Source organism: Gallus gallus, chromosome 9 (genome assembly GCF_016699485.2).
Source record: "Gallus gallus isolate bGalGal1 chromosome 9, bGalGal1.mat.broiler.GRCg7b, whole genome shotgun sequence".
Lineage (NCBI taxonomy): Eukaryota > Metazoa > Chordata > Aves > Galliformes > Phasianidae > Gallus > Gallus gallus.
Genome location: NC_052540.1, coordinates 9,214,172 through 9,228,319, shown reverse-complemented (window position 1 = coordinate 9,228,319; position 14,148 = coordinate 9,214,172). Strand labels below are relative to the sequence as shown.

Below are 14,148 nucleotides of genomic sequence, written 5' to 3'. Positions count from 1 at the left end.
CTGTTTGGAGCATCCACCAGTAACAAACCTATGATCTACCCATTGTGTCTGCCTCCTTGGTGCTCACGCATCTAAACCTGTTGCATACAAAAGCATTTGGTTACAGCACTTCTTTCTAAAAGAACAAAGGGAAATGGATAAAAAATGAAAAGATGAAGTAATACATACTCTAAAAAAGGCAAAAAAACACAGTCTGTAATTTGTATCTCAACATTTTCTCTCTCATTTTTCATTAAAATATGCCATGTAAAATGATATTTATTAGTACTTTAGTACCTGCCAGTGACAACATCCCACACTCCTACTGTGCAGTCAAAGGAGCCAGTGATAATCCTGTCTCCGGTGGTGTTAAAAGACAATGCAACAATTTCTGCTGAGTGCCCCTAAGGGAATTTAAAAAAGGAGTTTGGGAATGCAAATAACACTTTTCTATTAACTTAGTTCAATATGTAACTTTTTCAGTAGCACAGTTCTTCATCACTTCAGAATATTATTTACTGTCTTGCCCAACATATCACAATTTTAACAGAAAGATCTACTGGACTGTGAAAGAGTCAATATCCCAACACCTGAAAAAAATCAGGCACACTGCTTCAGCAGTGAGCAATTGCTGGTGACAGGTGAATAACCAGAGAAGTGACTGATATTTTAGATATTTGATTTAAGGAGAATCATACTTGTTCACCACTATACACTGAAATCAGATGATTCATTTACAGTAGACTATGGTATGGCTTGTCTATGATCTCAGTGGAGAGGCTTGGAAAAATGAGCATAAGTGTCCTTATACGCTTGTACATTCACACATTCCACTGCTCTTTTCTCTCCTAAGGGCTCTGAGAGAAAGTCAAGGGGGAGAAAATGCCTTCCCCACCCTATAGGCCATCTACACCAAGGAAGAAGCTTATGCTCTACCTAAATCTAATACTCAGGATTTATTCAAGAAAAAAATGGAAACTGCCAGACAATCAGAACAAGTAGAATCCTAATAAGCCATGTAGAGCAAAAAGAAATAATCTAATGGTAACTGAATAGTATTCCTCTGCTTGTAGAGTGAAAATAAATCACAACCTAGAGGTAATTGGATGGCTTTCTCCTGCTGATGTTTACAGGAAGATAATCTGCAGATGCAACCTCTGACATCGATTTTTCTTAGAGTTATTTTGTGTTAATTCAGAGGAGGTGATAAATTACAGTATAGCAACATTTTAATGAACGGTAGAAGGCATTCTATCCTATAACAGTAATGTCACTGAAATGAGAAAATCTGTGTTTTGATAAATAGGACTCCTTAAAAAAACACCATATTCTTATCATTCTCTTCAAGTTTTCCTAATGTTTTCTAACTGTGGTCACTATGGGACTACCTGGTAACAAATTCTCTGAAAGTTTTGAAATTGTAGCAATATTGTGTGAGTCAGAAAGCTAAGAAAGCAGGGACAACTTTAAAAACATAAAGAATGAAAACATACTCTTAAAGTAAATGCTACTTCTCCTTTCTCTATATCCCATAATTTGGCAGTGGTATCCATGCTTCCAGTTGCCACCAATGTGCTTTGAAGATTAAATGATAAACATACCTATCGCAAAAAACATCGAAGAGAAAAAAGTGGGAAAAGGGAAAGCAGATAATTAACATACATTTTCTCAAAAGAAAGTCACAATATTTCTAAACAAGAGAACAGTCTGAACTAATTTAATAGTTTATGACTTACAGAACTATTACAAGGCTCTTCTGACAGCTCATTTGGAGTGCAACAAATCCTTACTCCAAAGCTCCTGCTCAAATCTACCAGACTCACAGAGACATGGAACCCAAAGACATGTATGGAGTTGTATGGAAACATAAAGGAATAAGAAATATCCTTCCACACTCACTATTTCTGCAGTATGTCCTCTGAAAGTATGATAACATTTTCCTGTTTCAGTACTCCACAGTTTGCAGGTTTTATCAAAAGATCCAGTGGCAATCTTGTCACTAAATGGAAAAGCACTGTTTTTATTTAGAAGAAAAACGTCTGACTACAAAGACTCACAGTAGAACTCACAGTAGCAATATCTGGTCTTCAAAGCATAAAAGTATACTTCTTCAAACTCTTGCACAAGCTTTTAGTTTAGCAACAGTTTCTATTCATTAAATAGCAACTGCTCCTGTGCAGATTTGCAAAGCAGAGAGTGGCAGCTGGGACCTTCTCTGCCTCTGCTCAAGGGCAACTGCCACCACTTCAGCCTGCAGCCATTCCCTCTGTACAGCTCAACATGAGACAGAGGTGAATGTATCTGGAGTTCCTTGCAGGAAGCTGCATGAAAGGCTTTATGGTGGACGGTTGGACTGCATGATCTTAGAGCTCTTTTCCAACCTTGATGATCCTATGATTCTATGTTCTCGCATGCATTCTGCCATACTACAAGATTCTAGAGCAGGATTTCACAAACAGATGTTGCATTAAGGAGAAAAAATAACAGATAACCTATGAGTAACGTTAGCAATGAAGTTATCTGCTGTACTTCCAGAAGTATTTAAAAGCTACCTCTTTTCATCTAAGAGGGTTTGTTTGTTTGTACACTGTTAGAATCTGCTTTTTATAAGTAGAAAAGAGGGTGAGTTCTGCTCCCTCTTAAGTTGGTGGAATATGTAGCAAGGGAGATGGTATTGAAGCACAAAGATTAGTAGAAAAAATCATTTTTTAATTGAAATTTTAATTTAAATATAGCTCAAGGATCCCCTCACGATGTATCACTTCTATGCTTCTATGCTATAGTTCAGTCACCGATCTTTGCACAGATTTTTGTCATACATTATTTCATGTGAAATACGTAAAACAATTTAATGAACTACTCTTTTATATTAAAAAAAAACCACAGAATATATTAGACACTGACAATAGGTTCAAGGTTTGATAAAGTCTTTTCATTCAAAAGGAAATGATGAAGGTCCAAATAGTGATCATACTTAACATTAATTTCTAATGCTAACTTTGTATTGCTTAACAGGTAAATAGGATATTTGACAGTGAAAGCAGTTATGTGATTGAGTGTAAAAACAGGAAATAATTTCTATCTCATTTTGAAAAGAAGCAAAATGATTTACTTTTACAAAAGCTCCCTAATGCATAAAATCACAACAAAACTTCAGTATCTAAAGTAATTCCCTTCATCTAACAGGTGACAATTCTGACCTAAGGCTAACAGAAACTGCAGAAAACAGAAGATGCACATATGTATATTTGACAACCATACAGTGGCACCCTGTGGATTTTATAAAAATTACTCATCTCTGACACATTTATGTCTTAAACATAATGAATGCTTAATATGCATGCAATACAAAAAGTGGAGAAATCCACTTTTGTTATTGATCTTATTTTTCCTTAATTGAAGTAGCAAAAGCTTTGATTTTCTAAATATACTTTCAGCAGAAAACTTGCTTAAATGTATCTCTTATACAAATAACATACAGTGTTGTCCTATGGTGATTAGCTGCAGTTGAATTTTTCCAACTCAGAATCTGAACTGAGACAGTCTATCTTATTTCAATTTAGCAATTATGATTTATCTTAGAGAAAATGTATTTACCCGTAGGGATTATTAAAAGCAATTGCATAAACAACATTTTTGTGTCCCTCTAGAGTATGCAGCTCTTCTCCTGATGCAGTATCCCATACTTTGCAGGTTCTGTCATAGCTTCCTGTGATAAAGCTGAAACAAAGAGAAATTTATTTACTGAGAATACTGTACTGTTCCTGTACTCACTCAAATAAGTGACTTCCACAGACTTCAGTTATCTTCATCTCAGACTCTGAATCTCTCCATTATTTCTAAAATACTGATGAATGACCACAGAGGTTCTTTTTCTTTTTTCTTTTTAATATTAGTGATTAAAAAAAAAACCTTGTTTCAAATCTTTAGTGTATTTCAATTAAAGCACAAGTTGCTGCTTTCAAATTTTCAAAACACAAACGAAAAAGCAATTAGGCATAGGCTCTTAGTGAAATCAGTCATTATAGAGGTCCACAACAGTGAAAGTCCCAAACGAGTTTATGCCAATGGCTTTCTGAGCTTTTAGTGATACCTGCTTTGTTGCCATAAAAGTCTTTTTTTCTTTTGTGAAATAAGGTAATCATCAATAAACTGACATCTTGGAAGAAGAAAAAGACATCAACCGAATCTCACCCACTGTGTTTTGGCATCTCCCATTGGTTCTTCTATAGAAGAAAATCTAATCCCCAATCACACCTGAAGTTGTTTATAAACAGCAGAAAGTTTCTAGCACTGATGTTCACTTACAATTTAATTTACAAGTACAATACTTCAATTAGGTATTACGTATTTAGAATTTGAAAAGAACTTACCAGGAACCAGATTTGTTGAATGCTACATTTGTCAGTGGCAATATATGTGCCCTAAGCACCTGAAATAGAAGGGGAAGGGAGCAAGAGAAGAAAGCATTTGATATGTTAAAAAAAAATAAAAAATCAAATTCCTCAAAATATTCAATAGATCAGTATTTTCTCCTCCTCCTGTCAGATTAGCAGTTATGTCTGTAATATATCAACCCCTGACCGAAACAAAAGCAAAACAAAAAACACCCATGCCTCAGCAGATTATTGCTGCAGATATTACGTGGTATTGATTTCAGATTCTTATTTCACTTGAATGAACTGCCTTTTCCCAATGTTTACTTCTCCCCTGCTTTCTCTGAGACCAGTGAAATAGCCCTAGGCTATATCTGAAAGGCCAAAAACAAATGCCTGGTGACATCACTGACGAAAAAAAATATGACAATTAAGCCTCAGATAGTAAAACAACAGATCCAGCTGAATTGAGTGTATTGAAATGTGTACGTCATATATAGGATGCTTTTGGCTATTATATGATTTTGTTTTTAAAAACAGGAAGAACAAAAACAGACTGCAGCTCTATCTTATGAGGTCATGACAAAAAAAAAAAAAAAAAGCATATAGAACCATAACAAAGTTACTTATCCAAACAAAATTCATAGAAGGGATTTAAAATGGATTTCTGCCTCTTTTGTTTAGGTTACAGAGTCTACTGTTTTTCTAGCACTGTATCAAAGACCCTTTAATCAGACAACCATATGTGCTTCATATACATTACCTTGTACCGTGTAACAGATTAAAGTCTACTAAGCATATATAAAAATAGTTTCAGCTAAAAGTGAGTGTGTCATGATACTTTGAAAATGACAACAAAGGAATGCTTGACTGACCTAGCTACTGACTAACATGTAGCATTCGGTTTACATTTGGACAACTTACGCCTATTACAAGCCTATTACAAGTCTGAAGAGTAATAGTATAATAACATGGGAAATCACAGCATCTGCTGACAGTGACAGAGTGTTAAAAATACAGCAGTGGTCCACTAGGTCTTCCCTGAAGCATCACAAATGAAGAAGAAATTATTTATGAGCAATGCTATTTAATCACTGACAGGTTTCCACAACTTTTTATTCTTATCTCTAGCTTTCTCAGCTGCCTGTCTCAGGAAAGAAAACAAAGGAAGGTCAGAGATGTTCAAGTCTGAAGAGTAGGAACTGATGGAAGGGAAATAACAATGATCAGGTAAAGGAGAGAAAGAGATACAGAAAAGGTAGGCTTATGTTTAGTTTCAGATCACAGAATTAAGACTATTCTTTCAGCTTCCAGTGCTGTAGTAGCTTCAGTCACAGAACTCCAAGCCTGCAGCAACCACTTGTGCAAATGAAATAATAATCAAATTCTAGGGCAATATTAAAAACATACCTCAGTTCTGCAAGTTACAGCAGACTGTTGCAGCAGTCCCTAAGACACATGCCAGTCAGAATGGCATGCCATTGCTACCCAGCAGTTTCAAATCTGAGAGCTTGTTACAATGGCTTGCTTCTCTGTGGGGTGCCTAACACAACACTACCATCACAATTACTGGAAATAACAAAAGGATGGGTTTACATCAGTGCCTATCTGCCCTCTTAAGATTATGTTCTTGTGTAACAGGAAAAAATATTTATTCCCAAACAGTGCAAACACTGAACATTGTTTTGGGAGGAAAAAAATCTTGTTCACACTGATCTCCTGTATTAGTATTTTGGAAAAGTCTGAAACTTGTGTTTCATTTACATGCACAGACAACTGTGTACTTCTAGCCACTTGAGAGAAAGAATTAAGCCAGGACTGATTGGATATCCCTGCTTGGAGTATTTCCGAATTGATCCAACATGATGCTACACACAACAAACAGCAAGCACATTATTTACTCTGAAATTTGGATGTGTAATTGAGTATTTGTCAGTGTCTGTGATGAGCAACAAAATTTAAAAGATTGTGAAAAGTACGTCACTAGCACAGCTGAGGGCGTACCTGAAAGCACAAGAAAGACTTTTTAAATTTAAGATGCCTTATTATACACACAAAGCCCTATTTTCAAGGTTAAATGCACAGATCTTCTGTATTATTCACTCAGATGTGCACTTCTGGTCAGAAGAATCGAAATTATATTATACGTACATAGCAACATTGCAAGTTCTCCCTTATCTTCCTTATGTTTAAGATAACAAGAAATACTGACCAGCTATTTTTAACAGCTAGACATTGCCATCTGCTGACACAATAAAGACAGAACACTTAACTGGAAATTATTTTATTTTACACAGTTTGCACAGTTTAACTTTTAACATTTAACTTTGCACATTTAAATACAGTTAAGTTTACTGCCTTCTGACAGACTAAATCCTGGACTTGAAGACCCAAACGGTCTCTCTAATCATTGCTCTTAAAAAGCTTCCCTATTTAAAATAAATTTACAAAATTCTGTCTGTAAGCTGAAGATCAAACCATCAGAATTCAAATCTTTGCAACTTAAAAGGAAATCCATTTAGTGCAAAACAGCATGAACACAACAACTATGATTCCCTTACTCAAATAAAAGAAATGTGAATGAGGAGTAACATAAAAGACAAAAATTCCTTAAGCAGTGTTATTATGGGCCTCGGGCCCAGTGCAGAGATGACGTTTGGAAGGCTTGGCATATAATTCCCCTAAAATTATCTCCTAGTAATGGTCTGTTGAATAAATTATTATTTTTAAGATCAACAATATTGAGTACATGACTAACATTACCTTTTTCATCAGCTTTCCAAGTACAAAAGATCAAATAACTCTTTTATTATCATTGTTTCATGTATTATTCCAGTCCTGTGGACAGGACTCACTAAATAAGGCTTACATGAACCCTAACATTCTAATCTGCTACTTTAACCAGCTTGTTGGCTTATCTCTTGGCTGGCAGAAAGTAATGACAACTGGTATGACTGTATGTACCTGAATACTTAAAATGAATACAAGTTCCACAAAATGAAGAACAAGAACACAATTCTATAACAATATTCAGGGCCTTTCCCAGCAGCTAATTATTTAGATTCTACTTATTGGCTTTGTTTAAATATAACTATGGGTGTTCCTTGTCCACAGTCACTTGAAAAGGAAGGTAATTACTTGTCTCACGCCCTCATACATAAGCCTGTGTAAATAGTGATTTGGAATAGTTATACCTCTGGCCTTCTGGGGGAATTCCTGACAGGTACAACCAGGACAGTTCAGTCTCTCTAAACAGTAGAGAGGTGATAAAAAAGACCCAAGAAATTAGTCATAAAATCCAAATTTTTGCTCTCAGGTACAACGTACAGCTGTAAAAACATAATCACAACATTTCAACTGAAACCCTCAGAATCTCCAGTGTCATTTTAAAGAAGTTTCTTACCTTAAAAAGGTAGAATTTGTGGTCCTCTTTTTCCCCCAGCTTTTCTTGCAATCTTTGTACTAAACGTATGACGTGTTCCTTGCAAGAAGCTGTGATGAGAGGTTCTTCTTTTTGAATTTCTTCTACCAAGGCTATGACATCTGTGCTAGTTATGAAGAAAAAGAAAACCACATTTCATCCTCTGGTAATAATTATAAATAGAAGTATAGTATTTCTTCCAGAGATACTAAAGCAAGGAATTAAACAATATGCATTAATCTCATTGTGTAATGAGATTATATTATAGAAATATGAATAAATCTTTCTTGGTTTCATTACCTCTGTCCCTCTATAGTAAAGCATTTCAGTAAGACTTAACATCTAAAAATTTCAGCTTGGTAAGTACGTTACTTTCTCAAAGGATTTCCACAGAGGGTCAGACATGGGAGGTGTGCATCCAGAACTGACAGTTTGGGAATACATATTTAATGTAAAGTGGAGCTTCATAAATTCCCAGTGAACTACCCATGAAGTAGCAACAACATAAATAAGACGCAGAGAGTATTAAAATGGTCTCTCTTTGTGGCTTCACACGTGTATGTCTGTTCCTGTAACTTTTATTTATTATAACAACTTCGAAATCATGGTCCATAGTTCACTAGTGCTCATGGAGCACCCAAGAAGTAATTCATCTTCTCATATCATCAAACTACTGACTCCTGGCCATCCATGGTTTAAACAGAGGATTGATGATACCCAGCAGTCAAAACACAAACACACACTTATAACTGCTGAAGAAGCCCAGACTTTCTGCTAGCACATAAATCATTGAAGTCTAAAGTGGATTTTTTACTTAAGACCTCTGAACAGGAGACACTAACATCCCCACCAGTTAGTATCCTCTTAGTGTTTATACTCTTGTTAATACAACTTCTGTCTTTCACAATATGAGTACAATGCAGAGTATTGTGCTGAAGAGTAGACAAAAGACAAAGTAGACAAAAATACATACTTTTTAAATGTGGATCTGTTAGCTTGCATGTGCAGGCTACACTGACAACTAACTTTTGCCCACTTGCAAGAACTCTTTCATATGAGTGTCTGTATTAAGACAACCATATAACACCATGCCTTTCTGCCTAACAAACCCAGTGTTCTCAGGAGGTCCCAATCAACCTCAGCAATTCTCTGATCCTGTGACGTACTACATTCTGTAACTGACTGCACAGCATGGTCAGTCATGTTGGTGCATGGGTTAGATGTAGCAGTATTAAAGCAATGTCAGCACAGTAACTTCTTAAGTCAACATTATCAGTGCAACAAACATTCCTCACAGGGAAGACATAAGCGTTTCTGATTGGTGCTTTCCAACTGCCCAAAAGCCAGAGCTAGATGTTATTGAAGACTGTCCCCTGCACAGTAAGCCTCATTTCCTTCCTCATTAAGTGATCTCTGTCTTTTACCTTAGTTAAGGATATCCTATTAAACTTTAATCTAAACTTTAACACACACTGTGTCTTTTATTCTTCAGTGTGGCCTATCCTTCACCTTTACATACGTCACAGTCATGAGACTTCTTTCATCACCTGCAGAAGATTAGACCACTAAATTATGTTCTCTTGTTCCTTCAAAGAACTCAACAGCAATTAGGCTCCTAACAAAAGAAACAGAAAATTTCCATCTCCACTGCTTTCAACACAAGGCTTTTACTTTCTCCACACAAACACAAGAGAGGAAATTATGTGTCTTACACTACCTTGCTTATGGTTGTTATGAGGATTAATGAATCAAGAGGAGAGCTCTGAACTGACATCCAATTGGTTCCAGTGATTTCAACAGAGGTCATGTAAAGCAGTGTACAGGGAAATGAGACAGACCAGCTTACTGAGAACGCTCTGAAGTAGTGTTACAAGACCTAACTGTTGCTTATTGCAGCATTACAAAATAAGGCACTGTTAAACTCACTGTCTCTGATGGCTTTGTGTAGGCATCTTGATAACTCGCATACTGTGAGAAATACGAGAGGCTCTAACTGTGAACAGCAGCACAAAGGAGGATGGAATACAATGTTTTCTATTTTAAGCGCTAGGAGAATGATTTGATTGTGCGTTTTCTTATCTGTGTGTGTGTTATGGTGAAAAAACACATCACTGACCTCAATTATGTTTAAAATAGTCAAATAGAGTTGTACGTGAATGCTATAAAACAGCAAACAGCCCTGCTTTCTGAAATAAATACTTACTGAGGACTAAGATCAAGCAGATCTATAGATCTGGTCTTCAGCTCACCACCTTCCACATATTCCAGAATAATTCCTTATTAAAAAAAAGAAAAAGAAAAGAAAAGCGATCAACACGTCTTAATTAGACGACGTGGGTTCCACAATGCACGCAGTCCTCGTGGCTAGCAGGAGGCTGGGCGCTCGTGCACTGCTGAACAATCCTGAAGAGATAACCGATATTAAACATCCCTACCTGAAATATTTATGCTCCGTTTTCAATTCTAGAAATTAAGAAGGCTTTTGAGTTTGGTTGGGGTGTTTTTTGAGCTATTTCACCAGCGCTCTTTTCGAACAAGCCGTACTGAAGGCGCTGGCTGCAGTTCACAGTCCAAGAAGCGCGGAGAGCGCGCTGTACAAAAGCAGCTCGCGCTGCCGGCTGCCCTCAGAGCCAGGCACGGGGGCTGCAGCGCCGTACCGCGCGGCGGGCGCCCTCACCTCCTGTGAGAGGCGCAACCGCGCCGCCTCCTGCTCTGAGGCAGCCGCTCGCAGAATTCTGCCGCCCCTCCGCTTCCCGGGGAAAAGGATAACTTGGAGGAACTTTCGCACCGTTCTGCGTGCGGCCAAGGCTGTGAGGCGCCGGGGCAGCCGCACCGCCCACGCCCGCGGCGTCACCCCCGCGCGTGCCGCGCAGAGAGCACCCGGCGGGAAACCGCCCCCTCCCCGCGCGCACACCCGCTCCACGCTGACAGAACCACCCCTCGCCCCACAGCAGCGCCCCGCGAGCCCCAGCCCCGCACCCGGCGGGAAGTAGCGCAGCAGCAGCCGCCTCGGCCCCATCTCCGCCGCCTGGGGTTCGTTGCCACGGCAACGGCCAAACAGAGCCTGTGTGCATGCGCCGCCGGCTGCCATCACCCGGCCGGTGTGCGGTTGCGGGAGCCTGTGGGTACCGCTGTGTCCTGACCGGGCACCTCGGTGTCGGTACCGCAAAGGTTTTCCGCTGCCTTCACGCTCAGCTAGTCCTGATCGCCCTGAGCACCCCACTAGAAGGCCTGTGCAGGCCCTGGCAGGTTAACTGCAACAAGTGTAGGACGGCTGCTGGAAAACCAAAGGGCTGATGACTACCAAGGAAAAAAAAATAATTACATTTTAAAAGAGATAACCAACATGGGATGATTAAATGATACTCAGCACTGGTGAGGCCACAGCTCAAGTACTGCTCCCAGTTTCGGCACATGCAGAAGTGGCTCTGAGGGACGCGGCTCAGTGGGCACAGGAGGTAGAATTGAGATGTGGCCTCACCAACGCTGAGGACAGAGGATCTCCCGATGGTCCTGTGTGTGTTATCTCTAGATGATCTTCAAAGCCTTTCCCAACCTTAACGATTCTATGGTAAGATAATAGGATAAAGGAGTCCAGCTTTATGCGAAAAGAATCACAGAACATCAATAGAGGGAAACAGCAAACAAGTTTTCATTTCATTTCATGGGTCTCATGGCCCATAGCAATGATGGAGGAGGTTCAGGTCAGTGTTTAGCCATACGTGACTTCTGCAAAGCAGCCATGGGGCTCCCTGCAGGTTGACTTTGAAGGCAGCCCTTTGGTCTTGGGAAGCCAGGAAGTTAAACACAATGGCGATTCCAGGTTTACTGTGCGACATGACTGGGGGTTTGGTTTGATCTTTTGTCTTACTTAAATGTGAAAGGTCAGTTATCTCAAGTCAGATGGGAAATATTTTTATTGAAAGCAATTAATCTAAACAACCTTCCAACAGAACTGACTTAATCAGAACAGTCCTGTTCAAACATAACTTGGTGGCCTCCAGTGGCTAACAGCCTTTTGAATTTGTGTACCACAATACTTATCTGCCCTGATTATAATTTCTGAATATAAATATTTGTCTTCTAACATAAGTGATGCTAACAATCAACCTGGATATGCTCCCTACATTAACTCCTTCCTCTCCATTCTTTGTAAACACAATCATGCAGCCTATCTGGTACCTTCAGTTTTAGTTAACACCAACCAGAATCAAAAAATCATAGACTGTCCAGAGTTAGAAGGGACCTGTAAGGATCATTGAGTCCAACTCCTGGCTCCACAGAGGACCACCCAAAAAATCAGAGCCATATGTCTGGGAGCATTGTCCAGATGCTTCTTGAACTCTGCCAAGCTCGGGGCTGTGCTAACTTCCCTGGATGTTCCAGTGCCTGACCACCCTCTCAGTGAAGAACCTTTTCCTGATATCCAACCTATCCTCCTGTCACAGCTTCATGCTATTCTCTCAAGTTCTACTGCTGATCACTAGACAGAGATCAGAGCCTGCCCGTCTGCTTCCCCTCAACTAGAAGCATTACATTTACATTTTTAGTCCAATTAAAAGGTTTTGTACTTTTATACAGCAAAAATGAGGAGTACCTGCTATTTTAATTTAATATATATCATATGCATCTCTTCAGTCCTGTACTTCAGGATGATATTTACATCAATTACTATGACATTCTCAAGAAATATTTTTTTCGAGATTTTGTGTATCATTTACCACAAGGTTTTTTTTTTCTTTTTTTCTTTTTCCATTTTTCATAAGACTCAGGAAGGACAAATACAGCCCAGTCTGTGCAGGGGCGAGGGAAGTGGAACGGCTGCAGAGCCCCATGACATCAGCACCTGGTGGCTCAGCACGCTCTCACTTCGCCTTCTCCATGTGAATCTCCATCCAAGCACATGCCTTACAGCTTGTCATCACCCAGAAGTAACAAGCAGTCATGATGCTGGGGTCATCATCAGGCAAATCAGGCCTTGACACTCATCCCCCTTCCCTGGTGACATAAAGGCACTGACATGATGGCACTGTATACTCTACTCCTATAGAAAAACTAGAGAAAATTGCTGTCCTCCTGAGCACTAAATAGCTACACTATGCTGAGATGAGGTTTTTCCCAGAGTGCCCTAGGACAGACCTGTGTGCAACATAGATGGTAACTAACAGTAAGTTTTTTCTGACAAAACATAACTACAGATGAGCAGAGGTAGGATTACCCACAGAGACTTTAGGCAGCACAGATTAAAGCCATGGTGAGGGGAAGTGCTTCCACACAATTAATTGCTTGAGAACAGAGCAAGCAGGAACTCTGATGATGCACTCAGGTAGGCAACCTGAGCCGAGACCAAGCTCTTAGATTGCTAAAGTAAAAATATTGCCTGAGATTTTGTAGCATTCAAAGGGCGTACACAGCCTCAAAGCCAAGAAAGGTCATCTTCAAAGACCACATGCACAGAGTTCAAAAATATCTACATTGGGAAAAGGAAAAAAAAAAAAAAAAAGAAAAAGGAAATACTGAGACATTCTTCCAGGATCTGCAGCATTTAATCATCTTTTAGGTAAAGAGATCAAAAGTAATGATGTTGGAAAGAGCATACATCAATTGCTCCCTATGCGTTTCTTCTCTTGTAAGCAGTTTGCAGGAATGGCAGAAAGTTATATACCGTAGACCTCCCTATCAGACAGTATTCAAATGCCTTTGAAAGGCTACAAAATACGCTTATCTGGATTTCTGGAGGGTGCTGGATAGCATGATGCAAAGTTAATACAATTACAAAGAGTATCCTATTGAGAAATCTTAGTTCTTTCTGCCAACACAGATTCTCAAAATCTCTGTTTTCCTGAGCCAAAGTACCATCCTAAGAAAAATAATATGAAGAAAGTGTTTTTTGACTCAAACACACTCTCGCTTGCAGAGAAGAGTGGGTTTTAGGCTTCCTGATTTAAACTTGCATCGTGACCCACTTGTTCTGAAGTAGGTCAGTCTGCGGTATGCTGAACTAAATGAGAAAGGCCAGCACAAGAGTAGTCTGAGTTAAGGGAAAAATGTTTAAAACCACTTCCTATTTTTGTTATGTCAGTAATAGGTGCAGTGAATTTTTACTAAGGGGAGTTTTGCACGCTGTCCTTTCTCATAATTGCAAGGTCTGTCAGATGCAGTAAGTCTGTGCTCTGATATTTCCTTGTTTCTTCTTGGTGAATTAAATGGGTTTAGGTAATTTTTTCAAGGTAGTTCTATTCTAGAGTGGGGTTCCTGCTTCCTGCTACTCAAACACATTCCTCTGTATGCTTCCTTCTGCATCATTAGTACACCTTCTCGCTTCTGCTCTGTTATTTCCAATACTAATTATGGCACCAGAGCCATGAAAAC

General features: G+C 39.1%; 1 protein-coding gene across 5 annotated transcripts in view; it reads right to left on the bottom strand.

Annotated features, from left to right (window-relative positions):
- DAW1 (dynein assembly factor with WD repeats 1) overlaps positions 1–10,865 on the bottom strand; it is a 305,330-nt gene extending 294,465 nt beyond the window's left edge. For 2 of the 5 annotated variants that reach the window (XR_006930918.1, XM_046898634.1), the window contains exons 1-8: positions 10,454–10,865; positions 9,980–10,052; positions 7,759–7,903; positions 4,353–4,411; positions 3,577–3,699; positions 1,879–1,978; positions 1,473–1,580; positions 277–383 (exon numbers count right to left, since the gene is read on the bottom strand). Coding sequence is in view for 4 of the 5 variants with exons in the window: in XM_046898634.1 (XP_046754590.1) it covers positions 277–383; positions 1,473–1,580; positions 1,879–1,978; positions 3,577–3,699; positions 4,353–4,411; positions 7,759–7,903; positions 9,980–10,052; positions 10,454–10,850 (1,112 nt within the window). In the remaining variant the exon portion in view is untranslated. The remainder of the gene's footprint in view (positions 1–276; positions 384–1,472; positions 1,581–1,878; positions 1,979–3,576; positions 3,700–4,352; positions 4,412–7,758; positions 7,904–9,979; positions 10,053–10,453) is intronic. The other 3 variants (XM_422608.8, XM_040706057.2, XM_025153424.3) reach the window with 2 other exon arrangements.
- Between the last annotated feature and the right edge of the window lie 3,283 nt (positions 10,866–14,148).